General features: G+C 44.6%; 2 protein-coding genes and 2 non-coding genes across 8 annotated transcripts; 1 reads left to right on the top strand and 3 right to left on the bottom strand.

The window, feature by feature from the left end:
- Window positions 1–6,720: 6,720 nt before the first annotated feature.
- PABIR2 (PABIR family member 2) lies at window positions 6,721–17,460 on the bottom strand. Of its 5 annotated transcripts, none has more exons than XM_087877609.1 (10): window positions 16,934–17,460; window positions 14,204–14,282; window positions 13,215–13,271; window positions 12,693–12,736; window positions 12,560–12,614; window positions 12,271–12,372; window positions 12,065–12,153; window positions 11,151–11,215; window positions 10,077–10,173; window positions 6,721–8,766 (listed from the first exon to the last, which is right to left on the bottom strand). In XM_087877609.1, the coding sequence occupies exons 1-10, from the start codon at window positions 17,434–17,436 to the stop codon at window positions 8,616–8,618; spliced, it is 1,242 nt and encodes a 413-aa protein (XP_087733735.1). In that variant the 5' UTR covers window positions 17,437–17,460; the 3' UTR covers window positions 6,721–8,615. The 5 variants fall into 5 exon arrangements, with proteins under 5 accessions (XP_087733735.1, XP_034297541.2, XP_034297543.1 ...); XM_034441650.3 differs by having other exon boundaries at window positions 11,151–11,212; XM_034441652.3 differs by having other exon boundaries at window positions 16,688–17,334.
- On the bottom strand, window positions 10,801–10,934 carry LOC117679676 (small nucleolar RNA U109). Its single transcript, XR_004595434.2, has one exon. It is a non-coding gene; the product is annotated as a small nucleolar RNA U109 (small nucleolar RNA).
- On the bottom strand, window positions 13,366–13,499 carry LOC117679677 (small nucleolar RNA U109). Its single transcript, XR_004595435.1, has one exon. It is a non-coding gene; the product is annotated as a small nucleolar RNA U109 (small nucleolar RNA).
- Window positions 17,461–19,807: 2,347 nt separating the features above from the next.
- Window positions 19,808–27,742, top strand: LOC117679559 (centromere-associated protein E-like). The gene is made up of 8 exons (XM_060683997.2): window positions 19,808–20,069; window positions 20,178–20,336; window positions 21,111–21,323; window positions 22,004–22,216; window positions 23,373–23,576; window positions 24,648–24,851; window positions 25,844–26,056; window positions 27,521–27,742. The coding sequence occupies exons 1-8, from the start codon at window positions 19,860–19,862 to the stop codon at window positions 27,614–27,616; spliced, it is 1,512 nt and encodes a 503-aa protein (XP_060539980.2). The 5' UTR covers window positions 19,808–19,859; the 3' UTR covers window positions 27,617–27,742.
- Window positions 27,743–27,954: the final 212 nt, after the last annotated feature.

Genomic DNA, 27,954 nt, shown 5'->3' with positions numbered 1-27,954 from the left:
CTTAAACCAGTGACTTGTGTTATGTCCCCATTGGCTCCTGCGTTGTCATCCCGTCTCTGTCCCGACGTTAACAATCATGCCCATTTTCACCTTGTCGCTTCAACGATGGAGGAGCCGTAACGATGAAACCAATTATGAAAGGACCTGTCGGATACAGAAACGAATGGGGGAAATGAAACGTCAGCTTTTCTTCCAGTCCTACTAAAGGTTGAGCCAGAAAAATATTTTCCTCCCCTGGGTCCAGAGGTGGTATTCAGCCGCTTCGGACCGGATTGTGTGAACCGGTAGCAGAAATCGCAGGTGTGCCGGGGTCACCAACCTTTTGGACCTCAGGGACCACTAAATTCATAATTTTCAATCCCACGGACCTCTACTATGATCTGCCTAATGACCTGCTGGGTGGGCGTGGCTAGGTGGTCATGTGACTGGGTGGGCGTGGTCAACTCGATGTCACTCACATCGAGGAGCACCTCGCTGGCCTCTCCTTGCCCCACCCCACCCAGCCACTCCTCGCCTCCCCACCCGGGCTCCTTAGGGCCCCAACAGAAAGCAGTTGTTGGAACTAAGCAGCCACCACGAGAAAGAGTTGGCAAAACAGCTCAGTTCAAATTGGATCTGACCGAGGAGGCAGCTCAGCAGAAGCACCTCACTGAGGACTAGGAGCATAGGCTTTCCAAGCAGAGGGAAGACCTGCGGGAGTACAAGGCCAGGTATCAGCACCTGGAGGCTCAGCGGGCTGAGATGGTCAGCCAGTTCCAGGCCATGAAGCAGTCCCACTGGAACGAGGCCCTCCGGCTCTTTGCCACCAGCGGCGCTTCCCTCCAGCCTTCGCCCAAAGCCCCACCAGGAGGCCGAAGCAGACCTCAAGTCGGAATTTCTGCCCCCCTCGGACCCGCACAAAAAGACCCCGAAGGGGGAGACTCTGCAGCAACACATTCATTGCACGTATTCAGCCCAGCACCTGATTTAGTGCAATATAAAAAATGCAAATAATTTTTCTGCGGACCACCAAAATTTTCTCACACATGACCAGTGGTCCACGGACCACCAGTTGGTGACCTCTGCTCTATGCCATCCTATTGAGGCACGTTTTTGAGGCTGGGCACATGCTGACATTTGCGAACCGGTAGGGAAAGCAAGTTGAATCCCACCCCTGCCTGGGTCCGTTTAAGGCCAAAACATTCCTTCTTCATCCTGCCGTTTTGTTAAAAACCCGCCAGTTGCAGCCTTACTCGGAGGGAAAACCACAAAACAAAGATCCTGAGAAGTCTCACACACACACACAGTCCGGTGCCTTCAACATTGCTTTTTAAAATTCATTCGTGCCCTTCGTTTCTCCCGGGAGGTGTGTGCTCTCCACTTGCAGCCTCCCGTTTCCTCTGGCCTGCAGATCCAGTCAACTTTGACTTCTGCACCAGCTGTGAGCCCGTGGAAATCTATATTTATATTTATTATGAACAGAAACCTCTGGAGACGGTGGTGAACGCAGCCAAAAATACAATGGTGTGTGGTGGATGCACTCTGTTTTTTTTTTTAAATGGCTAAACTTTTGACCTGCACCCGAGAGGGGTAGAGAAAAATAAGCTACGGAGCCCCTTTCCGAGAGTTCTCGTCTATAGTAAAAACATCCCTTTTCTCAATGCTCTAAACGGAGGCGACCTTACAAGCTGCCTGATCTACCTTATAAATGTTACCTGCACTTTTCCAGCAGAAAAAAGAAGAGCCTTGGTGGCGCAGCGGACTAAAGTGCTGTTAAGTAGCACTTAGCTGCCAGCTGCCTGCAATTACTGCGAGTTCAAATCTCACCAGGCTCAAGGTTGACTCAGCCTTCCATCCTTTCGAGGTAGGTAAAATGAGGACCCGGATTGTGGGGCAATAAGCTGACTTTGTATAAAAAAAAAGAACGCTTGGGGAGGGGGGGGCGAAAGCCCTACTAAGCAGGTATATACGAAAGTATGAAGGCTATTGCTTAACGCATTGTAAGCCGCCCTGAGTCTCCGGAGAAGGGTGGCATATAAATCGAACCAATAAATAAATATAAATCGAACCAATAAAGAAGAAGAAAAAAAAGAGTTAAAAGTGTACGGTTGGAGGGAGGTCAGCGTTTGCAAAGTGGATGGGTTCAAGATAGTGACGAACGAACAGGATGTCCACCGGGATAGAACTTGGGTGCGTAAACCCACAAGCCCGTAAATAAAATTTTAAAAAAACGTGGAAAGAGGCTGAGTCCACGGCCTCCCTCCGTATCGGTTTGTTGCACGTTTTCAGCAGTTGGGAATCAAGGCCAGGCGTTGTTGAAGTGGAGCTGCTTATCTCTCGACTGGTGGGACACGCAGAGACAAAACACTTACTCAAGTGTCTGTGGAAGTTCTCAAGATACCCAGATCATGGTTGTCCCAAAAGTGCTTTTCCAAAAGGCAACAGGGTTTTGTTTTTCCTTGAAGACCTTTCTCTTCTCGTCCAAGAAGCTTCTTCGGTTCAGCTCTCAATTCTTCAGTAGCTGGAACGGAATAACAAGAGTCGGAAGGGACCTTGGAGGTCTTCAACCTCCTGGTCAAGACTCTATACTACCATCCTGGCTGGGGGATTCTAGTAGTTGAAGTCCACAAGTCTTACAAGTTCCCAAGTTTGGACCACCTTACCCTATACCCAGTGGTGGGATTCAAATAATTTAACAACCGGTTCTCTGCCCTAATGACCAGCTGGGCAGGCGTGGCTCGGTCATGTGATCGTGGCCAACTCAACGTCGATGGGCTCTTCGTCTTAGCTGTTACAATGTAATAAGGGTTAACCGGAGAGGCAGTTTCTGTAAGCAGGGCAATAAAGATTAGGCTAGAAATAACACCAGAATGTTTCCTTCCTGCCTTCCTTACAGGATTAGCCCTGTAAAGTGGAAAAACACAAAAGGAGATTTCTTCCAACAACCGGTTCTCCAAACTGCTTAGAAAGTTAACAACCGGTTCTCCCGAATAGGTGCGAACTGGCTGAATCCCACCACTGCCTATACCATTCAGAACAAATGGTTGTCCAGTCTCTTCTTAAAAGCCTCCAGTGATGGAGCACCCACAAGTTCTGAGGCAAGCTTTTTACACTGGTTGATTTTTCTCACCGTCAGGAAATTCCTCTTTAGTTCTAGGTTGCTTCTTTCCTTGATTAGTTTCCATCTGTCACTTCTCGTCTTGCCTTCCTGGATGAGAAGCGAAATGTTTTCAAGGAAAAACGCAACAACTCAAGGGTTACCCCACTTGTAAAGCAGAAGCTTGTTCCCCAAGGAACAATGGGGACTTGCAAACCCTCCGTAGGTTCAACCGAGATTTCTTGAGTTTTGACTCGAGTCTTGATACAGATCCACTAACCTAATTTTCTAATGCATCTAGATGACTTCCGTTCCTTCTTTACCAGATGCGTGCAAATTTCAAGAAACAATGGTTGGAAATTAACCAAAGAGAGGAGCAACCTAGAATTAAGGAGAAACTTCCTAACAGCGAGGACAATTAACCAGTGGAACAGCTTGCCTCCAGAAATCGTGGGTGCTCCATCACTGGGGGTTTTTAAGAAAAGACTAGACAGTCACTTGTCTGAGATGGTATAGGTTCTCCTGCTTGAGCAGGGGCCTGGACTAGATGATCTCCAAGGTCTCTTCCAACTCATTTTATTCTAGATTCTCCCTCAAGTAAGCAACCCCCTGGCTTAAAACTGGCCTGTCGTTTCAACCTCATGCCCCCATCTCCCATCCCTTCAAATCCCTCCTCCTTCTCCCTGTTACCTTTCGCTCTGAGTTTACAATTACCCAGGGGAGTAAAAATAGCACCACCAGCTGCGTGACGTCACTGTGGTCTACCACCCACTTCCTGCGTTTTAACCGCTCGTTTTTGGCTAATGCCAACCTCGTTCGTGGCTTGCTGATCGGTAACGCTTGCTTGGACACCACTGGGATAGTCAATTTCTTCAAGCTGACCCTTACCTTCTGAAGGGCCAGCTGAGAAATGACATCGCAAGGGAATCCTGCCCGGGAGGGACCTTTCATAGGAATGGCGGCAGTGCAGGAAGAAGCCGCTAGAGGGAGAATTCGGCGGTGGAAGGAACGGGGCTGGTTTTCGACTTCGTTTCTGTAACTCAAGCCTTGTTATCACACACATACAATTATGAACTTCCCCTGAAGGGGAGAATCCTGAACAGATGGACCGGTGTCTGCAGCGCGGGAGGGAGGGAGCGAGCAAGAGAGGAAAAGGCATGGCTGGAAAAAGCATGAATCATCCATGATAAAATTGCTGACTTGTGCGAGACTCTACGCCCAAGATGCTGTGGTACAGTTGCTCCCAATTTAGCTTTGGTCCTGCTGCAGATAAGCCTGCTTAGGAAACATTTCTGGAGCCGGACAGCTCTGGAGAAGCCTTCTGCAAGAGACATACAACAGACCGGAAGAATGAGGTGCAAGGAAAGCAAAATTCCCCATTGGTATGGAAGGCCACGGAGCATTAGGAGCACAGCTGCTGTGGAGGAACGGTGCACGGGGCAAACATCACCGAGTTTCTACAGGTAGTCCTTGACTTGCAACAATTCATTTAGCAACCCTTCAAAGTCGCCAATGGCACTGAAAAAAGGACTTACAATTTTGGCCACTACTGTATGCCTCAGATATGCCCCAATTTTAGTATAAAGAAACCGAAGGGGAAAAGAGAGGAAACCTGGAGGTGGAGATGCCAGTCATGACACAACGACACGAAGATGACCACCTCCATTAAGCTTATTGTCCTTCGATGCCAAGCAGAACTGGAAACGAGGTCAGAGCGACCTTATTGTTGTGAACAATTTTCCACGGAAACTAATCCTGTGGAAGGGAGAGTCAGACTTTGAGGAAGGAGACTAGTGACACTCCTGCTTTAAACTTTGGGTGTTGGGAGAAGGCTTCTGAGAATACCTCGGAGGGCCAAGAAAGCAAACCAATGGGTCACCCAACAAGTTGACCCAGGATTATCAATCCAGGCAGGCTCAAATGATCCAACTAAGGACACATTTCTGAGAAGATCTGGCTCTCTGGAGAAGCTCTAATGCTGGGAGAAAGGAAGGAGGATTAGCTGGACATAGATGAAAATTGCAATGCCATTAGAAGACCAGGAAGGACCAGGTCATTCTGAAGAACATTTACCTATCTGGTCAAGAATCAACAGTGACTTGATGGCATGTCAGTCACTGCAGCTTTGAAGTTCCAGTGGTAACTAAAACAAGCCAACGCAATGCAGCTCAGTAGGAAGGAGAAGTAAAAGATGTTGGAAACAAATTCTCTGAAATTCTAGAATTAGGTCTGCTTATGCATCTGGCTAGACAAACTCACATAGCATACCCCACAACACAGTAGCAAGAAAAACAGTTGCCAACAACCACAATCTCTCCGAGGCTGTTTCCAGAGGGTTCGCTGCAAACACACAACATTTTATGGTTCCCTCGGTGCAAACAAGATTTGTTCTGGTGACCACTTTCTCAAACCAACGTATACGACACAGTAGATGTTTAAAGCTATTTTCAACTTGTTTTGTGCCCTCTTGTGGCCACAGAAATGGATCAGATACAAGGCCAAGTTATTGCTTGGTTCTCGTATTACAGATAGTCCTTCAGCTTAGGATCGGTTGTTTAGCAACTCGTTGTGACAGACCTGTCAAAAGCTACTTATGACCCAATTTCAAAGGGACAATAGGCGCACAGACCTTTAGGGCGGTTTGCAGTGTACCACAATTATGTGACTGCAATTTTTTGGGGGGTTACAATTAACCCTAACCCTAACCCCACCCCCACCCCCCGCGCTTCTGGCAAAAAATTGCTGCTGGGTGGATTTGCTTAATGACAGCTGCAAGAAAAGTTGAAAAATCAGGTCCAGTCAAATGATGTCTGGCTTTACAACTGTAACTCCGGACTCAATTATAGTCATAAAGATAACGACTACCTATTATATATAGTATAATGTGCATAGCTGAAACCATGTTAATTTCTTTAATTTTTGCCAGCAATTCCACAATGCACTGAATATCAGCAGGGGATCTGTGAATTGAGAGCTCCTGGCTGAAGACACACAATAGAGGTTCGAGAAAAGGTTGACAGGATTGTAGACAAATAACAGGAAAAAAAAAAAAGGTTGAAATTTAGATCACACTGTATTTTGGCTTTGTCATTCAGGCACATTCTAATAGCTGTAGAAGCCAAAGTGTTTTCAAGACTTGATGCTTGTAAATACAGGTAGTCCCTGACTTACAACAGTCCTCTTAATGAACTTTCGAAGTTACAACGGCACTGAAAAAGTGACTTACGATCATTTTTCACACTTATGACCGTTGCAGCATCTCTACAGTCATGTGACTGATATTTGGATGCTTGACAACTGTCTCACTTCTATGACGGTTGCAGTGGTCCTTAAGTCGAGGAGTACCCAGAGAGACCAAAAGGAATTAAAAACCAACTAAAAATAGGCAGTTTGAATTTTCTGCCGACAATGGCATTTGAATGCGAGATACAGCAAAACTGCACAATGACTTTCGCATTGAACTTATTTTTCAAACAGAAGAGCAAGAGCAATAAAAAGTATTGGAAGAGAAAAACGACAACAGATAAAAATCCCCTGCCCAACGCTTCAAGTACCAAATAAGCAGTAGCAACAGGTGTCCGTAGAAGCATATACGCGGTTCACGGAAGGATTCGTGCTGCTTAAAAAGGAAAGGTACCAGTGAATATCTTACAATATTTATTGGAAGTGGGGAAACTAACTCTCCATAGTGAGATCACAATAACGGAGGCACAGCTTGCCCGAATGTAGTACTTATTACAATTCCAAACAAACACTTTCAAAACCAAAATGCTAAAAGTACGGAAAATGAAAGTCTTTCTCTATGGGTCTTTCCCCCTCCCCTTCTTAGATAGGCAAACATTGGCAGATTCCTGTGCCTTGCAGGTCAGCACAATCCCATGTCAAATTCAGTGCTATTATCTTACCCAAAGGGGGCAGGGGGGAGAAACCCCCCTCCCCAAACTTGGATTTTGACAAAAAGAGCGTGTGGATACTCACAAACATTCAAAAAGGGAAGCATACATTGGGTTGGGGGTTTTTTTTGGCAGACAAGGTTGCCTATTCAATACAGACTAGCCAGCACTCACAAAACATAAAAAAGGGTTTCAATCATAAAAAAATACTATAATTCAACACCAGACTTTTTTTTTTTTTACAGTTATAAATAATAAATAGCATAACACAGTAGATTACAAGTGGATCTCTTTTCTGTTGGTTAAGCCTGGTTAGATCTCAAGAAGTAAATAAACCATTTGCTGTAGCCCAAACTGAGCTAAGCTACTACAGGTTTATCCCGCCTCCTGGTTTAAAGGTAAGCTCCTTACAGACCAACAAGTGTTTCGAGCCCAACAAACAGGGAGCCTTCCTGGCCATTAAGCTTGCCTTGTGGCTGCTGCCTTCCAGGCAAACCTGACCCTGAAGAGCTGGGAAGATCTTCTCCCCTTCCAGCCCCTCAGGAGCCACCAAAGAGCAGCAGGAGGACAGAAGCACCTGGTACGAGCCCCCTCCCCTTAAAGCCTTTCCTCTCCACCCAGGTCCTTTGCTTACATTCTTCCATTCTTTTACTAGGTCTCCTAAGGCACAAACGTTGCTCAGTGCCGCGGGAGACACCGACTATTTGACATATTCTACTTGATAGCCCAAACAATTGCCCCTTTCCCCTTCTCCCCCCCCAAAAATATTTTTGCAACTGGTCATCCCTGCAGCCTTGGAAGCCATCTCTGTACAAGCCCAGAAACAGCAGGTGAGTTAAATCTTCCTCCGTCTGCTACGGATACTCGGCTGCAACGGAGCCAGCCTTCACAAAGTGTTTTGGTTCTCAGAGGTGACGACGGCGGCAGCCGCTGCTGCTTCAACCACGAAGGGCAATTTTGCAACCTCTTCCTCTTCTCTGGAAACGAAAAAGTAGAAGATGCAACTGAGAAATAAAGAAGTTCCTACTATGAAATAATTCTTTAGGGGTATTGTGAATGGAGGGGAGGGGAGAGGGGGCACAGAATGTGCCGTTGTCCAGCAGAAACAGTTCATTTCTTCCCCCTAAATGAATTTCTAGAGCAATCTAGCTTATTCTTTAAAAAAAAAAAAAAGCACGTTGAACAAGGACAGTTTTCTAACAATTCTCTCACCCCCATCCTTTACCTCCAGAACCCACGACCATGATAGCAACAGCGAAAGGCTTCCCCGCCTACCATTTTCACACTAATATAAATTAGGTGCTTGTCTTGAAAAATTCTAAAAAGCATTGCGGTTTCTTTGAAAGCAAAGATAGTAATGATTTCAACAGATACGGGTAAAATATCGGGTTGGATTTAAAAACAAAAAGCTGCAAAACCAGACAGCCAAAAAGACCTATCCTTAAGGGCCTGACGTGTCGGTTGAAAGAGTAAAGATCATCAAAACCAGTCGGAGAAGTTGCTAAGAATTAAAGTCGCTTTCATATTTCCACTCAGTACTTAAAATCCTCAGGTCCTGGAGGATTTATTTTCTGTGGATTTTCTCAGCACGTATGCAGAGCGAGAGGACAGAGAATGGACAGACGTCGACCCCGCCCTGGGAAAAGTCACTTGGGTGAAAGGTCGTCCATCAAGAGGAAGGAAGAGCAGGAGTTGGAGCATGCGAGGGGCGATTCGGTGGTGGTGCTGCCTTTGGCCAAGGAGTCGGAGGAAGAGCTGATGCTGCTGGTGCTCCCATCCAGGATATCCGAAGACAAACTGGGAAGAAATAGGGGAAAACATGCTGTTTTATTCAAGTAGACTTTGAATAAAAGGATGGGGCAGCTGCCCTTTTGCAGAACAGCCCTTAAACAATATCCCGAAGGAGAGTAATTGTCAGGGATGCCTGCAGCCCCTTACTGGAGAAGTAAATGGGAGGGAGGAAGGAACATTACATTAAATAGCAATAGCACTTAGGCTTATATACTGCTTTCCAGCGCTCTCTAAGCGGTTTATAGAGTCAGCCTCTTGCCCCCAACAACCTGGGTCCTCATTTTACCCACCTCGGAAGGACGAAAGGCTGAGTCAACCTTGAGCCTGGTGAGACTCAAACTGCCAAATTGCTGGTAGCTGGCAGTCAGTAGAAGTAGCCTGCAATACTGCATTCTAACCACTGCGCCACCGCGGCTCATATTATTAAATAAATATTATTTATCTCTTAAATTAATTAGCATCACTCAAATGATTTTCATGTTTGACACCTGCAAAGGATACTAAGTTTGCCTCTTCTTTTACTCGGAGTTGAGACCTGACAGGAGGTGGAGGGAAAAAATCGGATGTTTCTCTTTTCAATCTAGACTTCTTTCCAGAATGTTACATACACAAACCCTGTCTTCTCTTTCTCTTTTATGCACCCGCAACTCACTTTTTCCTTTGCTCAAACAAGTTTGACTGAACGGCTTCTGAAGCATTTAATCCATTCAGGAGCTCCAGCAGGTCACCTCAATCTCATGGTGTGAATTATTTCACTGCAAAATCAGGGGTGGGGGGTGATGCTGGAATCCCAGCCCCAGATGGGACTGACCATCCAGATTTAAGATTGGTTTTGTGATTCACCCCAGTCACAAGGCAGAGAAATTTCTTCAACTGGCAACCCTAAACTTCTGCAGTTGTCGGATTTATTTTCTCGTTCCTACTTGCTCGAGGAGCCAAGTGGGAAACTAAGGTACCATAACGGACACCAAAAAGACAGGACTTCAAAGAATCAACACTTTGCCCCAATGGAAGCTGCTGACTGGTGGCAGCTTTTCAGAGGATCAGACAAGACGGTGTCCCAGTTCAGCCTGAGAAACACCACTGACTGAATTTCAGAACTTTTGTCCTGGAAGCAAACATCTGGCCAACACTTTGTAGCCCTTTCTTAAATCTCAGGGTGATTCTTCTTGCTTGATCCATGAATTTCTCAGTATGGGTCATAAAAATTACGCACGCTGTATGAAACCGTAAGGAGCAGAGGCCACAACTGCCTTGGCAGCCCACTCGTAAGAAGGCGGCATATTCTAAGCAACCTTTCTGCAGAAATAATTTACCATGAACTGAGGTCAGTCAGGTGGGTGACATCAGGGGAAAGCATGTTCGTGGTTCCTTGGAAAAGTCTCTTTGGCTGGCTTTCGGTTTCCATTTCACCTGTGGGAATTCAAGCCGTTCTTATTAAATTTGAAAAGGAAGCTTTTTAAGAGAGGTTGTCCCATCATCTACTTCAGATGGACACGCTTTGCCACGGGAGAGAGATAATATCAGTACAGCACAGAAAATCAAAGCTTTGTTAAGAACAAAGCGAACTGGGAGAATTGTGCTATGAACACATAAAGGGTGCCTTATTCTTGACATTTAGCAGGTAGGAAGTGTCCCTCCTAGTCTCCTTCTGAAAAATAAGCCTTGGCAAACTACCCAGAGTACATGGCTGTTTTTCAAAAGGAGGGAGGGTTAACCCTTCCTTCTTTTCCAAAGAAATTCTCCTGCAAGCTCCAACAACATTCCAAGTTTATATCCAATCTTTTACAGGGTTTTTTCCCCCGTCTTAATCAAGCAGAAAAGGATAAACAAGTTTCTATTTTCTGCTTAGGGAGCGAGAGAGAGATTGTCAACAACCATCTCCCTCTCTTGAGAATTCTTGTTTGTGTGATCCAAGACCAAAATCCAAAAATTTTTCGGCTTCTTGCTGAGCAGATTTGTGGAAGGTTGCTTTCGCAGCCCTACTGGAATCAGCTAGAGACCATGTAAAACAGGAGCAAAATTCAAGACTCGTGTTTTTAATGTAGGAGAAATATACTACCATTCAGCCTTTACTCCAAGGCTGGTGGCCCTGAAATCTCCTTATTTTATAGCGCTGAAGGAATATGCATTCTCCTTAGAACATAGAAGAATGATAGACTTCCATCACGCGGAAATACAAGGGAGGTTATTCTCTGTGGTCAAATATATCAGCCTGTGTCCAAGAACTTCACACAGATGTCTCTGTAAATTGAGATCACTCCATCAGCAGGAAGTGATCGATTAAATAGGCTCTCTGTCCTAAATATATAGCAACGACCAGCTGGGGGAAGATCCTTGTGCTGTCTAATATCTGATGTACTGGACAATATTTTGGAAGCATTACATACCTTTCCTTTTAATGGGACCAAGTACGCTGGGCCTGATACAGTTGATTGGACTCTGACTCCTCCTGCTAAAATCAAAGTCAGAGTATTATCTTTCTAGGATGTTTGAAGACTCTGAAGGTTGTAAGGAAAACACACCCCTGAATTATTTTAAGATCAGTGTCTGTTTTAAGACTATAATTATGTATGAACTCCAGAAATAGAAGACCCCACTTTTTGCCAGCCTTAAAAAGTAATGTAACCAAAGATTTCTGGGAGTTGTAGTACATTTGGAAGCAACTAATCTGGACAGAATGGACAAGATTTCTTATAGAGGACATGTAGAGGGGCCAAGAAAGAAATTAAAGTTAAGATACATGTAGCGTTTCTTTAAGTTTCACAAGCAAGTACCTGACTGTGTTTAATTCTTACAAAAGAAAGCTAGATTTATATGTGACTGAAGTAGGTTTATAGATTTACACCTGACTGAGGTGTTTCTTATGTTTCACAAACTAGATACCTGATGGAGTATAATTCTTGAAAAAGCAAAGCTTGATTTTCCAGATTTCTACCGTCCTGGACCTTCCTCTACCTTCCTACATTATCTATTCCTGTCTTGTTAGTTCTACCTGCTGACTGGGTACGGCAACTGCCCGAGACCATTCTGGCACTTACCAAACAAAAACTAGCAGAATAATTTGTTTATGAATCATTTTGCAAACTTTTCTGACAAAGGAGACATCTACAAGAGACAGATGTTCTTGTGAACTTGTAGTCACACTTAAGAAAAAGACAGCAAGTTGCAGCTTTGTTGTTCCACTGCACTGCCTAGAAAGAGTTTCCTCACCCTCATTTCAAGGAATGTCATGCGGACCTTTTGATGACGACTAAACTATTATTATTAAGAAGGCCTCGACACTTCAAACACTTCAACTCACTTTGAAAATCTCCTCGTGGGACTAGGAATAGGGCTCGGAGGCAATCCGTTGCTGCTCACAAACATTTGCAGAGACGGTGAGAAGCATTGCTAGGAAGGAAAAGCAGAAAATGTGCATGGGATTTGAAAAGACAGAAATGAGAAATTCATCAGCGTGATCCGTGGACATGAGGGGAAGGGGAACTTCTCCAGATCTCTCTGACCTACCTTTCCTATACCTCTGGTGGGTGAAGGAGCAGGAGAAACAGGAATGAAGTCTATTCTCTTTGGAGAGGAAGATTTTTCAGATTTGTCCAAGTCGTTGTCGCTCTGGGAACACAAAGCATCCCGTTTATGGTTTACGTGGCATGTGGCAACCAGAAAAGCTGAGCCGTTCTAAGGAAAAGCCAAGTGGTGAACCGGCCACTCCCCTTAAGCTACCTGTCTTGCTCCTTACGTTCACTGGTTAAGTGAAGGAGTGGAATTAAAATATTAAACATCTGTATAAAGAGATTACCAGGCTCAAGCTTTCTTCCCATGACTGGCTTATCTGCATTGCTGTTTGCACTTCCCTAAAACACAAAAAGGGTCATCAGTGCCACAGCAGGACGAGAGGCGCCACTTCTAGAGAGCATCTGAATCACACCTACCTTTCATGGGCTGTTTCTCTGTTCATCAGGTCCACTCCTTCCTCCTGAGGAAGAGGAAGAATTAATGTCTCAGGGGCTCGTACCTTTCTGCCTAAAATTGACTGGCACTTTGTTATAGGGTGTAGTTAAGAGTGGAAAGGAGCAACATGGTCAGCTGAACCATCGCTTGGGTGTGAGAATATTCCTTCTACAAAGCACTGCCTGCTTGCAGTCACAATGTCAGGTGTAAACTGGAAGCTGCGTTTGCATCTCCAGCCTTGGCAGCTTCACAAGTTGAAGTCCACACGTTGTAAAGTTGCTAAGGCGGGAGATCCCTGCAGTCTGAAGGGATTGGGTGTGTGTGTGTGCTTTCACATAAGAAAGCTCTAACAGAGAGAACATTTGGAGTAAGTGTGATGTTCAATTTAGGTTGCCAAAAATGTCATCGTGCAGCTATGTTTTGAATCCGTTAAAAAAGAATCTGCAGAGAAACCCGAGATATATTCTTTTCATGGAAGAAAGGAACCTGTTTTATTCACTTACCCTTCTGATCTGATGGAGTCGACTACTAGGGATACGGATCGGAGATGATGATATCAGCTGCAAAAAAAAAAAAAAGACATTAATTTCAAAAGCCAGCAAAAATAAAAAGCACAAGCAAAACAAAACCTCCTTCCTTTCAGGAGCATTATTTTCATGTTGGAGAAGCATACCACCACGCAGCCTGTGCTTCAAGGTAGGCGGCTCTGAAACCTCCTCGTTTTATAGCACTGAAGGAATACTCATTCTCCTTGGAAGGCAGAAGAATTAACAGCTTCCGTCATGCAGAACCACGCCAATACCCACATTCCAAAATGACCAATGCATGACAAACTAAAGCCTATTGCTCTGTGTATTTTAACTGCTAAGAAAGGGCATTAACTCAAACGCTTTTTGCCAAAACAGGCAACACAACTTGTTTTGGCAGAGCAAACCACAACTGCAGAGTTAACTATGTGTTTTAAAATCCAGAGGGGCATTTTTGATGCTGTTGAACCCAACCAAAAGCCTGAAATAAATTGCAGACTCTGGATTTCTCAGCCTTTGGGAAGGGCACCTGCTGAGGATGTAGCCGACAACTTCATTCTAGGTCCTGGACATGTGAAATCAAGAGGATTATATGTTTGCCCATCCTGCGTTTCCCAGTGCTTGTATGTGCACATTCAAAAATACATCCACAGGCCAATTTCTCGGTCTCCAGGAAGATTGAGAGATTGTTATTCTTATGCCAAAACCAGCCTGCTGCCCTGGCTCCATCCCCATCCCTTCTGCAACCTAATTCCTCCTTACAGTAGACTTCCAGGGGACTCCCATCTGCAAAGCTGACCCTTGCATTACCTAGCTGCTGCCTCTTAGGGGATCAACCCATACCAGTCACTAAAGCTCGGCCTTCAGCATGATCTTCTCTTGCCTTGACATATGGGGTCCTTCAATTCCAATCACCTTCCCAATGTATAAAGTCCAAAATCTTTCTGTGCCTCCCAAACACTCACCATGCTATGCCGGTTCATAACTGTTGTGCTGTTCCTGCGGGTTCGTAAGACATAAGGCTGAAAAACCTGCGAATTATCACTGGAAAGAAATAAAGCAGAATTGTTACAACTCTGCAACGGTTTTTCCATCCCTTTGTTTTTCACCATTAATCTACCTTCCATCCTTTTTCAGTCTGTGGCCTTTTTCTACTACACACCTTAAGTGCTGCAAAGGAAGACACTTGTCCTTTTGGCTAGAACTGTTTCTGCAGGGTGCCATATCAATTGCCAGTGCCATAAATGCGTACGTTATATTCCCATTACTGCCTTTCCCTAACCCTTGAGCAGATACCCAAAGAATTGGTTAATTTTGTGGTTCTGCACCAGGAGGGAAAGATTCACATCTTGATAACTTCCATTGCAAATCTAGGTCACTCCAGCTGGGGAATTCTTCAAGTTGAAATCCACATCTCTCAAAGTTGTGAAGAAACACTGATCTAGACCAAGCTAGGCCATCTCAACGTGCCACATTATTATAAACCTTGTTGCTTTAATTATACATTATCATCATTATTGGTTTTTTTTTAATCTTTTATTACTCTTTGGAGGTTTCCCAGCTGTACTTCTTTGGCAAGGTGTGGGGGGAAACCCCCCCCTCTTTTCCTTGAGTTGTCACCATGAATCCACTTTTTCTAAAACGTCATTGCATCCTTTTCACTTGGCTGAATTTTGTTTTAAAAAGTTTTTTATTTTGAATACATTAAAACAAGACACAAACACACAACATTTATATACATATCACTTTTTCCTACAGCTATTTCGAAGTGATCCTTTCTTGCTATTTACATCTATTTACACATATTTTAACTGTTTTATTCAACAATTATTTTCCATCTTTCTTTATTTCTTCTACATTGGAAGTTGATCTTCAACATTTTTTCTCCCCTCTCTCCTTTATTCCTTTCTCATTTTTCCTATTCTCCAACCATTCATACCACCTACATCACACTGTGTAATATTCTGTATCCTCTTTCTCCTTGAGTTCTTTTGTTAATTTGTCCATCTCTGCGCATTCTAAAATTTTTCTAATTAAATCTTCTTCTGATGGCAAATTTTCCTTCTTCCAATTTTGCGCATAGACTATGCGGGCTGCTGTCAATCTATGTAATAGAGCCTTGGTGGTGCAGCAGACTAAAGTACTGTTAAGTAGCGCCAGCTGTCTGCATTTACTGCAAGTTCAAATCTCACCAGGCTCAAGGTTGACTCAGCCTTCCATCCTTCTGAGGTAGGTAAAATGAGGACCCGGATTGTGGGGGCAATAAACTGACTTTGTATAAAAAAGAACACCGCTTAGGGGGGGCCAAAAGCCCTACTAAGCAGATATATACCAAAGTATGAATGGCATATAAATTGAATCAATCAATCAATAATATTAAATAATTACTTGGCTGAATTTTGAGGGCGGGTGGTGCATGAAAGGGATGGGGCAATGGCCAAAAAAAAAAAAAAGTTTAGCGACTGCTGACCCAAAATAATAATAAAAAAGGGAATTACAGATTTATATCGATTTTTCATCCTTCTCGGCACTCTTACAAGGTTGTTTTCCTGAGAAAAACAACCACCACCTGCCACCCCCACCCCCACAAAACCTGGAGGTCTCCCCAATCCAGAGAGGCCCTTCCTGTGTGTTCTGGCGGTCCCAGAGACCCTTTAAGGCAGGGGTGGGCAAATATGGCCCCTTTATGACCTGTGGACTTCAACTCCCAGAATTCCTGAGCCAAACTAAAAGACGTGGGCAAACAAGACCGGCACCTATTCATCCATATTACAACAGCAGCGAGAATGGCACTTGCCAAGCATTGGAAAAATGCAAATACACCATCAGATCAATCTACAATAAATAAGATATTGAATTGTGCCGAATTGGACAAATTAACGTATATCCTAAGAGACAAAAAAGAATCCATATACTACAGTAACTGGGAACGCTGGTATATATGGCTAAAGAAGAGGACAAACATAGAATAAATATAGTATTATAGTTTTATATATATATATTACTATATATATATAGTAATATAGTATTAAATATATACTTAATTATAATGAGATAGCATTTGGTATTTAAAATAGTCAACGCTATTTGAACAAAAGGATCTACTGGGATGTAACTATTAATAAGTATCTGGGGGGGTTCGATACGACCCCCGGTTAGTCCTTCTTTGTGGTTGTCTTTATGTCTTGTGTTGTGTACCTATATATAACTGATATCTGTCTGAAAATTACATTATATGTTTTTTTATTTGTAAATAATTAATAAAGATCTAATTTTTTTTTTTAAAAAAAAGGACTTCTGGGAGTTGGAAGTCCACAGGTTGTAAAAGGGCCACAGTTGCCCACCCCTGCCTTAAAAGGGACCCCACAAACTCAAATAAATCCACCTTTTTCAAACATCTGGACAGATACAACCCCATTTAAGAGGGGGAACGGAGGGCGCTTCCAGACCTGCTTTCTCCAACCTGGCGCCCTTTGAAAGGAGGAGGAGGGGGGAAAAAAGCCCATCCTGCCTCAACCCGGCACGGCTGGGAAGCATGGGTGTTGTAGTCCGACCCCTCAGCGAAGAGGGCGGCCGGGGCGAGCGTTCTTCTTCTCCTCCGCCTGGACTGCAGAGCCCATCCTGCCCGGCTCTGCCCTTCCCCCCCACCACCACCACCCCGCAGGGCGGCGGTGGCGGATGGGCCCTGCAGTCACCTGAGGCCGTGGATGAGCGGCGCGCTGTTGGAGCGCCTCAGGCCGCCGCCGTCGCTCCCGGCCGGAGGCAGCTCCAGGTCCAGCTCCATCTTCTCGGCCTGGGCCATGGCGAGGGCGGCGCTCAGCGAGGAGGAAGGCCGCTTGCCCGGCTCATGCCCGGCGGGACGGCGGGGCGCGGCGGCGGGACTCGACGGAGGCCTCAGGCCGCCTCCCCCGGCTACAGGCCGGGGCGGTGCAGCGGGATTCGGCAGCCCCGGCGCCGGCGGCGCCCCATGCCGAGGGAATCGCGGGGCGGCAGCGGCGGCGCCCTGCCTCTTCGTGGCCGCGGCCCGGCCTGGCCCGCCCGGCGGCTCTCTGAGGGAAAAGGAGAGGGGGCTGCGCGCGCACCCGCCCGCCTGCCCGCGCCTGCGCGGTGACGGCGGTTGCCAAGGCGGTGGCAGTAGCGGTCGGGGGGGGGGAAAGGGGAAGCGAAGGAGAGTAGGCCGCTCGGAGGTCCTGCGCATGCGCGACTGCCGCTCGGGCCGCCGCGGGGCGGGATGCTCTGCCCCCTCCCCTCCCCTGCGGGGTGGGGTGGGTGGAGCTGGAAAGAAAGAACGACGAATCACGCTTGGCCGAGCCGCCAGGGGAGGCGCTGATTCGCTGCGCTGCAGGTTACTTTGTGGCCTCGCTCTGTTCCGATTAGCCAATCAGAGGAGCGCTTTAAGCGAGAGCGGTCCGGGAACGTTCTTTGGTCTATTCCCCCCCCACCCCGCTTCTTCTTCTTTTTAGCCCGCTCTAGGTGGCCGGTTCGAATCCTGCCCTACAGCGTTTTTGGGCTTTAGTGCGGGTCTCCCCCAACTTAAAAAAAAAAATGCTTCGAGTTGAAGGGTCCGCTTGTCGTTTGTCCGCGAAAGCGGTGCGGCTCAATAGAAGAAGAACGGCAGGTAGCCTACCTGGAAAGGGAAAAAGGTCGGATTCGCACCTGGGTCCCAAGTCATGACCACAGGGGCTTGGTTCACACGTGTACAGTAGCTCAGGAGCAGGCTTCGTCTTCTGGGTCACATCCCCATCAAATCATAGGGAAGGAAGCCTGACAACATAGATGAACACACAATGCCTGGGCTTAACCATGGCTAAACTGTGGTTTGTCCCTTTTTTTCAAACTTTTATTTAGAACTTGCACGAATAAAATGGGGGGGGCAGAAAACACCCGCAATTAAAAATCTTCAAGTTTGTTAAACGATAAAGGGAAAAAAAAATAGGATTAGCACATCCTAATAAATAGGGAAAGCAAAGGAGGAGGGAAGAAACTCCCCAAAAAGATAAAAGGAAAACCTATTTATATATTACAATTGTCAGCGTCTGAATGACTTATAAATTCCCCCTGCAGTTATAAAATGTTACTGTCAAATATCACAAAGTCTCTGCTACAGTTGCACATAATGCTTTGTCCTCTGGTGTATAGAAAACACTGTATTTTCCAAAAGGGATCCATCACAAGTTTTCCCCAAAGCCATTCCTTAAAAGATTCAGGAAGGAGAATTTGTTCACTCCTTGTCAAATCATCCAAGCCCATCATTCTCTCCACCTGTGTCCTTCTCGGGACCTCCCACAAAAAAAAGTTAGTGGTATAAATTGGGTCCTTAGCCAGCCAGAGATGGGAAGGAAGGAAAGAGACATTTGGGGTGGATTTATCCTGTAAAATTGGAGCAGGTGTTTCTTTATTAAGCTGGTAAGTAAAAAAAAAAAAACACAATCTCACAATCTTCATTTTCCACAAAGTTGCCAAAAACCTTTCAGAGAAACTATATTTGGGTTAGTGGTGGAATTGGTGACTGACCTCCTACCTCACTGTGCTTTTTATTTCTTCTTGAAGGTGTTTGTCTACAGATGGTGCCAAGATATGTTTGAAGCATTTTTAATATATATATATATATTATAATTAAGTGGGTCTGTGCAACTTTCAACTGTAAACCATGTTTTGTTAAGACTTTGCTTAAGATGACACACCCAGTTAAAATTAAATAAATTGTTATGGAGGCCTAGCAGGGGTAAAATCCAGCAGGTTCTGACAGGTTCTGGAAAGCCGGTAGTGGAAATTCTGAGTAGTTAGGAGAACCGGCAAATACCACCTCTGGCTGGCCCCAGAGTGGGGTGGGAATGGAGATTTTGCAGTATCCTTCCCCCAGGAGTGGGGTGGGAATGGAGATTTTGCAATATCCTTCCTCCAGGAGTGGGGTGGGAATGGGGATTTTGCAGTATCCTTCCCCTGCCATGCCCACCAAGCCACGCCCACAGAACCGGTAGTAAAAAAAAATTGAATTCCACCACTGATTTCAGGTATAAAACTATATTCCATGAAGGTTCCTAGAATGCTGTAAGGCAGCTGTCCCCTACAAAAGCAACGGACTTTCTTGGGGTTGTTTTTTCCTTGAAAATGTTTTGCTTCTCATCCAAGAAGCTTCTACAGAATTCAGAACTGAAATTTCTTGGATGAGAAGTGGAACGTTTTCAAGGAAAAAAAACAAGAAAGCCCTTTTGGAAAAGCGTCTTTGGGGCAACTATGACCTGGATGATTGAGAATCTCCATAGACATCTGTGAAGTCGATGATTGTAATCCCAGTGTACAAAATATACTAGTAGATGTTGGGCTGGAGAAAGACTATAACCTTTGTGAGGGGAAGGTAATGAGAAACTATGGTTGGCCTAAGAGTGTCTTCTATGTCCCTGGTAGAGACAATGTTCCTCTTGGGGATTTCCTTATCATCAAGAGACACTTTTAGTTATCAAATGAAACAATGCTGGAATGTTTATCCCAAAAGTGTACCCAATGGATTTGACCTGTTTCTTCCTAAAATAAAATCTCCAGTTGAACAATTGGAGAAGTTCCCGGACCTCTCCCAATTTTCTTGACTTGACAGAAGAAACCTGGAAGGATTGAGACAACATGGAGGAACTGAAGATGAAAATCGAGGCTTTGGAGCAAGAGAAAACTGATTTGCTCCAGAAAATCCAAACCATCCAAGGAGATCTGAAGGCTGTTTCCAAGGAAAAAGATTCCCTGAAAATCTTGGTTGAGGACCTTCAGGCCGAGAGAGACACTCTGAATAGTACCATGCACGGTCTTTACAAGACCATCGAGAAAACGGTTGCTGCAGTGAGTAACGAAATATGTATATTTTTTAATAACCCCATCTTAACATTGGATGGGAAGAAAGGTGGGAATGACTGATGCCTTCATGTTTCTCTGTTTGGGTTGTTAAAGAACCTGGAACTGCAGGATCACGTGAGAGCTACCGCTGAGTCATCCAAAGGTTGCTGTGAAATCTTAAAGGAAGCCAAGGAGTCTCTCTTGGCTAAGGGACCTCACTCTCCAAAGGGTCAGGAAATGATGGCTTCACCAATGGCTGACCTGGGTGAAAAGGTAAGAACATTGTAGGTAGGTTTCAGAGTAGATATGATGGGTTTACAAAACTGTACAGCACAACTTGAAGGTGGGTAGACTTCAACTCCCAGAATTCTCCAGGGGGGGAATCATGGGAGTTGAAGTTCACCCATCATCACGTTGCCAAGGTCAAAAAGCCCTGTTGTAAAATGTCTTCACTGGAGGTCTTATGCTGCAGTGCTTGGAAAACATTACTTTGACTTGGATGTCTCTCAACTACTTTGAGTTGACCAGCTCCAGCAGTAGATGCCTTCAACCATTCCACTTCTTGACTCTTTAGCTATTTTCTTCTGTTTCCCTCAACCGTAATGGGGTATGTTTGGTTCTGGTTTAATGTCGAATCCTTCCAGCTCAGCTTATTTGATGAATCATTTGTCAGTTGTGGTTTGGTATCAAATGCAAATCTAGCCAGATGTTCCTAATGAAGTTGACCTTACTCTTGAGCAGCAAACATCTGAAGAGACAAGTTCTGGAGACAAGTTGTTCCACTGTCAGGAAATTTCTCCTTAGTTTTAGGTTGCTTCTCTCCTTGATTAGTTTCCATCCATTGCTTCTTGTTCTGCCTTCAGGTGGTTTGGACTTTGGAGAACAGGTTGACCCCCTCGTTTAGTTCATTTTTGCCATGTTTTCCTTGTTCCATTTTTGCCATGCTGTCCTACATTTTCACCACTTTCACTAAGCACACCCACCCTAAGTAGGAAGTACTGTAGAGGCTACACCTGTTTGCTGCCTTCTGGAATCTTGTCTCGGTAGGTGAAGATGGTGACAGCAGAACAAGCCCACCAAATAACTGAGGAGGAGGAGGGGCTGATCCTTGAAAACAAGAGACTACAGACAAATCTTCAAGAAGTAATGCTGGACAACTCCTATCACAGAAGAAGGGTGATGGACTTCTGGCAAACCATCTTCAGTCTGAGGATGGAGAATGACCATCTTCGCCGGTTATTGATTACATTCACTGAGAAGGTAGGAGGAAATTATGGGCATGCAGAAGAATTTTGGAGAAACGTTATCTTTTCCTCTAATTCTAGATCAGGGCTCTCCAAACTTGTGGACTTCAATTCCCAGAGTTGAAACTTGTGGACTTCAATTCCCAGAGTTGAAACTTGTGGACTTCAATTCTCAGGGATTGAAATCCACAAGTCTTAAAGTTGCCAACTGTAGACCCCTGTTCTAGATAATAGAATATTAAAGCAAAATTCCCATATCCTATTGAATGGGATATTTCCCCCCCTCCTTGAAATGGCATTTCTGAAACTCAAACCTTTCAAATATTTATTTCGCTCTTCTTTCAGCTGCTTTTCTAATCATGGGCCTAATGGGGGGGTGGGATTAATAAAATGTCAAAGAACAGAAAAAAGCAGCTAGCAGTAAATCCTCTGAAATCAAACTTTTGTCTCTGGGTGACCAACTAGGGCTGCCTCCCTTAGTTGAAGGATTGAAAAGGTCTAAAGTTTTTGGATTTAGCCGGCCACTTGGAGAGACAACTGGTTCTCCTAATGCAGGGGTCTCCAACCTTGGCAACTTTAAGACTTGCAAAGCTGGCTGAGAAACTCTGGGAGTTGAAGTCCACAAGTCTTAAAGTTGCCAAGGTTGGAGACCTCTGTCCTAGTGAGTCTATATCCTCCCCCACCCCCTTGTTTCAGATGGTGTTAAGTAAACTTCCCGTAATGGAGAAGAAAAGAGACAATATCGCCCTCCTGGCTCTCAACTTGAAGGGGGATCTGGAGAGCATGAAATCTGTGGCCGCTGAAGGACTTTCTGGTCTCCCTCATGTTCAGACGGCCAACGTTCTCAAACTTCAAGGGTATTTTGAGCAGGCAACTGAAGAACTTTACTCCGTGCTGATTGATATTGAGGTATTGTCCACTGAAGCTCTGGGCATTGTGCAGGAAAAGAGGACCTTTCTGTTGATGGTCCATGCCTTAATTCTGTCCATTAGTGATGGAAACAGAAGGACTCTTTTCTCTACAGTGGCATTGTCATTTTCTTCCTTTTCCAGTTCATTGTTCACCAGATTTATTGGCCTTCTCAGGATCCTAGCTGATGGCCTTGTATCTGAAAGTAAAACTGAAACTGAAACTCCTCTCCTCTGCTTGTGTTTTGCATTTGGAACAGATTTCTTTTCAAGTGGGGAGGGGGAGTAGAACTCCTTAGCATCAGAGCGTGTTAATCATAATATAGGAAACGCTCTGATGGTCATTTTGAAAAATCTTTTCTTAGTGAGCACCTAGAAGCCAAGAGGAACATACGTGGCAAATTTCAAGTTTGTAGGCTTTACAGTTCTGGAAATTTTGTGATGATGCGTGAGTGGTATTTCACTTTTATATATATATATATACATTCTATTTAATCCTTTGTGAAATGTCTCACCTTATTGAAAAGAGCTTGATCAAAAGAGTTGATTGTCATTGCCGATTGTTGTGGCAGTGACTTCCCGTGCTTTATTAGTGCAGTGTGTATGTTACTCATTTCAAAGCAGGGGTGTCCAACAGTGACAACTTAACGAGTTGTGGACTTGAACACACCCAGAATTCTGGAATTCTGGGAGTCGAAGTCTACAAATCTTAAAGTTGCCAAGACTGGAGCTCCCTGCCTTAAAATATATTCTCTCCTGTGGTTTATAAACTATGATTTCACTAAATGGGGTCAAGTGTGGCTTCTTTGACAAACCATTGTTAAAAGAAAGCTTGCCATGATACAGAACCACAGACTGAGAGCTGCCAGGAGTTTTAGATGTATACCTGCACTCCTAACGCATACTTGCAGAAACTTAATAGCAGCGTTTCCAATCCTTTTAATCCAGAAAGGTGAAGATTGAAATACAATCCTTCATATAAACTTCATATCCTACCAAACTACTAGCTGCCCAATCTGTGAAATGTCTTTTGAGTCAACCACTCCTGTCCTGAAAATATAAAGTGTGGTGTCTCCTTGATCCCTCAAGGTTGGCTTTGTGTGATGTGGGAACGGTTGACTGGATGTGTGTTTGTGTGTTTTACTTCTTCCCACAAGTACTACTTCGCCGAATGGTACCGGGAGTGTAAAGAATACTATGTCAGCATCTCCAAATTCACCACTGATCTGTTGGACGAGAACTTGAAGCAACTCAAGTTGCTGATTGAGATTCAGAGTCTGAAGAAATCCGAACGCTACGGGACCGAATTCAAGCAGCTGGACATCCCAGCCCTGAGACAGAGGTTGGACATCTTCCTGGAGGTAATCTTCCAAAAGAGGAGAGAGGGAGGATGGATAGTTCACCCCTCCCCTTCTCATTTTTGTCCTGAAGGGGAGGGGAGAAAGTTGGAGGTCCCTATGCTAGAAAGGAATTGGGAGGATCCGTGACTAATCCGTCGATGAGGTTCTTCATAATCTTAAGTAATTTTTTTGATTGCTTTTAGAGTCTGAAACATAAAATCCAGGTTTGGGTGAGATGTGGCCTGCTTTGGATTTTGGCCGAGTGTGTTGTGTGAACCTACATAATTGTAGTGTGTACAACAAGCAGTAGGTTAGCAGAATGAGAGGTGCCTCAATGTGGGACTCTCCTGAAGTTGTGGGGGCTCCATCACCGGAGGTTTTGAAGAAGAGACTGGACAACCATTTGTCTGAAATGGCGTAAGGTCTCCTGCTTTAGCAGACAGTTGGACTAGAAGACCTCGAAGTTCCCTTTCAACTCTTGTTATTCATCACTGTCAGGGCGCTAATTAATCCCATTCTGCTTTTGGGTAATGGCACCTTGATTTAGAGACGTGGATCGAGGCTTTTCCCTTGAAGCATACTTTTGCAAGAAAATAAACCCGAAGATATTTTTTTCTAAGAATAAACTCATTTATTTGTTATAAAGAAAATAAAAAATCTTACTAATCTAAATAATTACATTTTGGCAACGTTCCTGCCGGCCACTTCTCTGTGGTCGGACTTCTTGGCAGGAGAACAAAAAAAGTGTGAAGTAGAAAGAAAGGAATGCGGACATGCGTAGTTAGCTTACTGATAAGAAATTTTGGCAAGCTACGGAAAGTCTGACAGTCCAGAAATATGAGCTCAGCTGGTAAATACAAAAACGCAGTGACAATCACCCACTTCAATTTCGATTTTGTTCTTTTCCTTATCTTCCTATCTGTCATTTCACACCCCATGGTGGTGTGTGGCTTCCTCGAAATGTGTGTGAACGACGGGCTCCAGTAACACCAAGGCGGAAGGGTTGACAAATGACCCCTGTGTGATCACTGCTGTTTGTCGTAACATCGCAAACATACCTGAAGTAATACAAAAAGTTGTATTCCCATACAGAATATTTCCCAGGATCTTTGCGGTCTGGAAGAGCAACTCCTGGGAATAGAATCCAAGGCCCGGCAACTGGAAAATAACAAGGAAGGGAAGAAATACCTGGAAAAATGCTCCGCTTCATTCTCCATCCAAGAGTTTGAAAAGGGACTTAGAAATGACATCAAAAAGCTCCGTAATATTCTAGAACACCTGAAGCCAAAATTGAAGGTAACCGTCTTTGCCGGTAACATTTTCAGAAAACAAAACAATACACAGGTGTGGTTCATTCATCCCGCGGCATCCTAAGGTGGTTGGTTTGGGTCTGGTACACAGGTAAATCCTGGACTTACAATAGTTTATTTGGAGACCATTTAAAGTTACAACGGCACTGAAAAAGGTGATTGATGACCATTTTTCAGAGTTACAAATTTTGCAGCATCCCCATAATCATAAGGGACGCGATGGCTCACTGGCTAAGACGCTGAGCTTGTCGATTGAAAGGTCGGCAGTTCAGCGGTTCGAATCCCTAGTGCTGCATAACGGGGTGAGCTCCCGTTCCTTGTCCCAGCTTCTGCCAACCTAGCAGTTCGAAAGCACGTAAACATGCAAGTAGAAAAATAGGAACCACCTTTGGTGGGAAGGTAACAGCGTTCCGTGCGCCTTTGGCGTTGAGTCATGCTGGCCACATGACCACGGAGACGTCTTCGGACAGCACTGGCTCTTCGGCTTAGAAACAGAGATGAGCACCGCCCCCTAGAATCGGGAACGACTAGCACATATGTGTGAGGGGAACCTTTACCTTTACATAATCATAACGATCAAAATTCAGACGCTTGGCAAACTGATTCATATTTATGACGGTCGCAGTGTCCAGGGATCATGTGATCCCTTTTTGCAACCTTCTGACAAGCAAAGTGAACGGGGAAACCAGATTCACTTAACTTACAACTTAGAATAAATAAAAATGAATTAACAACCGTGTTGCAAAACTCAATGTCTCACGTAACCGCAGAAACTTTGCCCTCCATTGTTGCCATAAGTCAAGGACTACCTGTGATGGGCGGAGTCAATTCCATTCCATGATAGCTTATTTAAACCATGGATAAAAGAACGCTTGTGTGAACCCGGCTTGTTAGGATTTAGAACTGGTTTAGGGTTTTTGGATAAAATGTATATGTGTGGCTCCCTTCAAGAGGCGTGATGAATCCAATCTGTTCCAGTATCTTGCCAATGCCAGGCGGGAGGTGGCAGCCAAGCACGTCTGCTACTTCAAGGAAGCAGAGGTGGCCATGAAATCCTGCAAGGAGCGATCGAAACGATGGCGGAAGGACCTGAAGGCACTCAAAGAAGAGATGGACACTACAGGCCACCAGGAGCTGGAGGAAGCCAAGAAACTTGGAGAAAACTTAAGCTTAATAGAAAAACAGATGACGGTATTTCTCTCCATCCTTGTGTCCGTGAGGGGAAGGGGATATAATTTAGCATGGGCCTACATGCTTATGTCCTGACCCCCCGGGAGGTATTTTGGGGAGTTTGTTCTGCACTTCTGATTCCGAGCCTCCAGAACAGGGGTCGGCAACCTTAAACACTCAAAGAGCCACAAAGGTCCTAACTGGAACCCCCCCCATTAAATTCTGGAGCCGATCGGAAGTCCAGTTCCCCCACCATAGAGTCTCCCCCTACCGCGGCGTCCTTTTTCCTCTACCTGTCCTAACCAAAAGCCCTATCATTTGTGGAGCCGACCGGCAACAGGGAGCCGCAGCAGAGGGATGAAAGATCCACATGCGGCTCCAGAGCCGCAGGTTGCTGACCCTTGCTCCAGCACATTCCCCATGCTGCTCTTTGACAAAATTTAAGACCTGCAGAACCATCCTGATATTCCTGACCAACCTGTAGAGTACAAAGCCATTGGCTTAAACATCTACTACATACTTGTGGGTTGGCGGTTGGCTTCCTCTTGATCGATGCTTGCTATTAATGGAATGTCCAGCGCTGGAAAATTGGGGAAATCCAGGCAGTTCAAATGAATATAAAGGTTTATTGGAAACTTAAACTGTCTACAAGGATCTGAACTACTAACGGTTCTAGCAAATTGGCGGGAGATAAGAACCAATGGAATTCAAAGTGGGCTGGACTTAGGTTTCTTGTGGGTGCGAAGGGATTAGAGACCAATGACATGCTTCACGCCACCCTCAGGCTCAGCCTGGTCATCTCCTACATGGAAGTTTCCAAATTTAAAATGTGGGCCTCGGGTCTTAAGACAGTGTTTACATGACATCTTCTTCAACCACAAATTCGGGTTGGAGAAAATGTGTGTAACACTCTGCCCTAGCCTACAATGTTGTGGGAGAACTAAAATAGGCCACTTCCTGGTTTGTTCTTAACTGCTGTAACTTGGTTAAAGAGATTAATAATAATAATAATAATAATAATAATAATAATAATAATAATAATAATAATAATAATAATTTTATTTCTATACCGCCCTTCTCCCGAAGGACTCAGGGCGGTGTACAGCCTATTTAAAAACACAAGACAAAACAGCAATTAAAATTTAAAATGATTAAATAAATTTGGCTCAATTAAAACCCCAGAAATTTAGAATACCCCAATTTAAAACTATGATGTGTCGGGTTCACTATTAAGGGTTATAGCGGAGTGTGCTAGGCGAGCAGAGCCTCTTCTGGCATGTTTCTAATTTTGAAATTCATGTAGAACTCCATTTATTCGACCTATAGTGGTTAAATCTTCCGTTTCGGAGGCCGAATTTCCCATTCTGGGCTCTGCTGACGACCCAAAATCTTAAGTCTTGAGCTTAGCCTTATTTGTGGAGTCTTCTGTGACCACTTCGGGTAAATAGCATTAAGAAGCTTCTCTTTCACCATCCCTTCATCTAGGACCATCTGGATAGAGCAGCCAAGATTGAGAGGCAGGAACTGAAAGGCCTCATGTCGCATCTTGCAAAAACCAACCTCTCAAAACAGGAGGCATAAAAAAAAAAGAAGTTATGGAAGATAATGGAAGGTGAACCTATTCCACAAAGAGCTGACTTAGCTAATGATGTATTTTTCTACAAATAATTTTTACCTATTGTATATATAAGTTATAAGCCTCTTAGAATAAAGGCATTCATTTTTGTTTTGCATTTAATTGGGCTGGCTGTCCTTCCCTCTATGGTAGATTTGATGGGGCGAGCAAAAACAAGGGGTCTAACATTGTGAGTATGTTAGTGAGTATGACGAAGGGACTGGAGGCTAAGGGTTATTTCCTTAGCAGTACAGATTACATTCTTATTCTCCACCCCTTTTTCCCAACCATGTTTAAGATTAAG

Source organism: Pantherophis guttatus, chromosome 12 (genome assembly GCF_059756535.1).
Source record: "Pantherophis guttatus breed Tessera chromosome 12, ASM5975653v1, whole genome shotgun sequence".
Taxonomy (NCBI): domain Eukaryota; kingdom Metazoa; phylum Chordata; class Lepidosauria; order Squamata; family Colubridae; genus Pantherophis; species Pantherophis guttatus.
Note: the sequence above shows the minus strand (reverse complement) of the source record. Positions and strands in the feature narration are given on the sequence as shown.

Excerpts from the sequence above, each read along its gene's own strand:
- PABIR2 (XM_087877609.1), bottom strand. The coding sequence starts at position 17,436 with ATGCGCAGGACCTCCGAGCGGCCTACTCTCCTTCGCTTCCCCTTTCCC. Across the intron at positions 10,174-11,150 it reads TGGTCCCATTAAAAGGAAAG|GTGAAATGGAAACCGAAAGC; the intron begins GTATGTAATGCT and ends GAATTCCCACAG. Across the intron at positions 8,767-10,076 it reads CTGACTGACCTCAGTTCATG|TTTGTCTTCGGATATCCTGG; the intron begins GTAAATTATTTC and ends ATTTCTTCCCAG.
- LOC117679559 (XM_060683997.2), top strand. The coding sequence starts at position 19,860 with ATGGAGGAACTGAAGATGAAAATCGAGGCTTTGGAGCAAGAGAAAACT. Across the intron at positions 21,324-22,003 it reads TGATTACATTCACTGAGAAG|ATGGTGTTAAGTAAACTTCC; the intron begins GTAGGAGGAAAT and ends CCCTTGTTTCAG. Across the intron at positions 24,852-25,843 it reads ACCTGAAGCCAAAATTGAAG|TATCTTGCCAATGCCAGGCG; the intron begins GTAACCGTCTTT and ends AATCTGTTCCAG.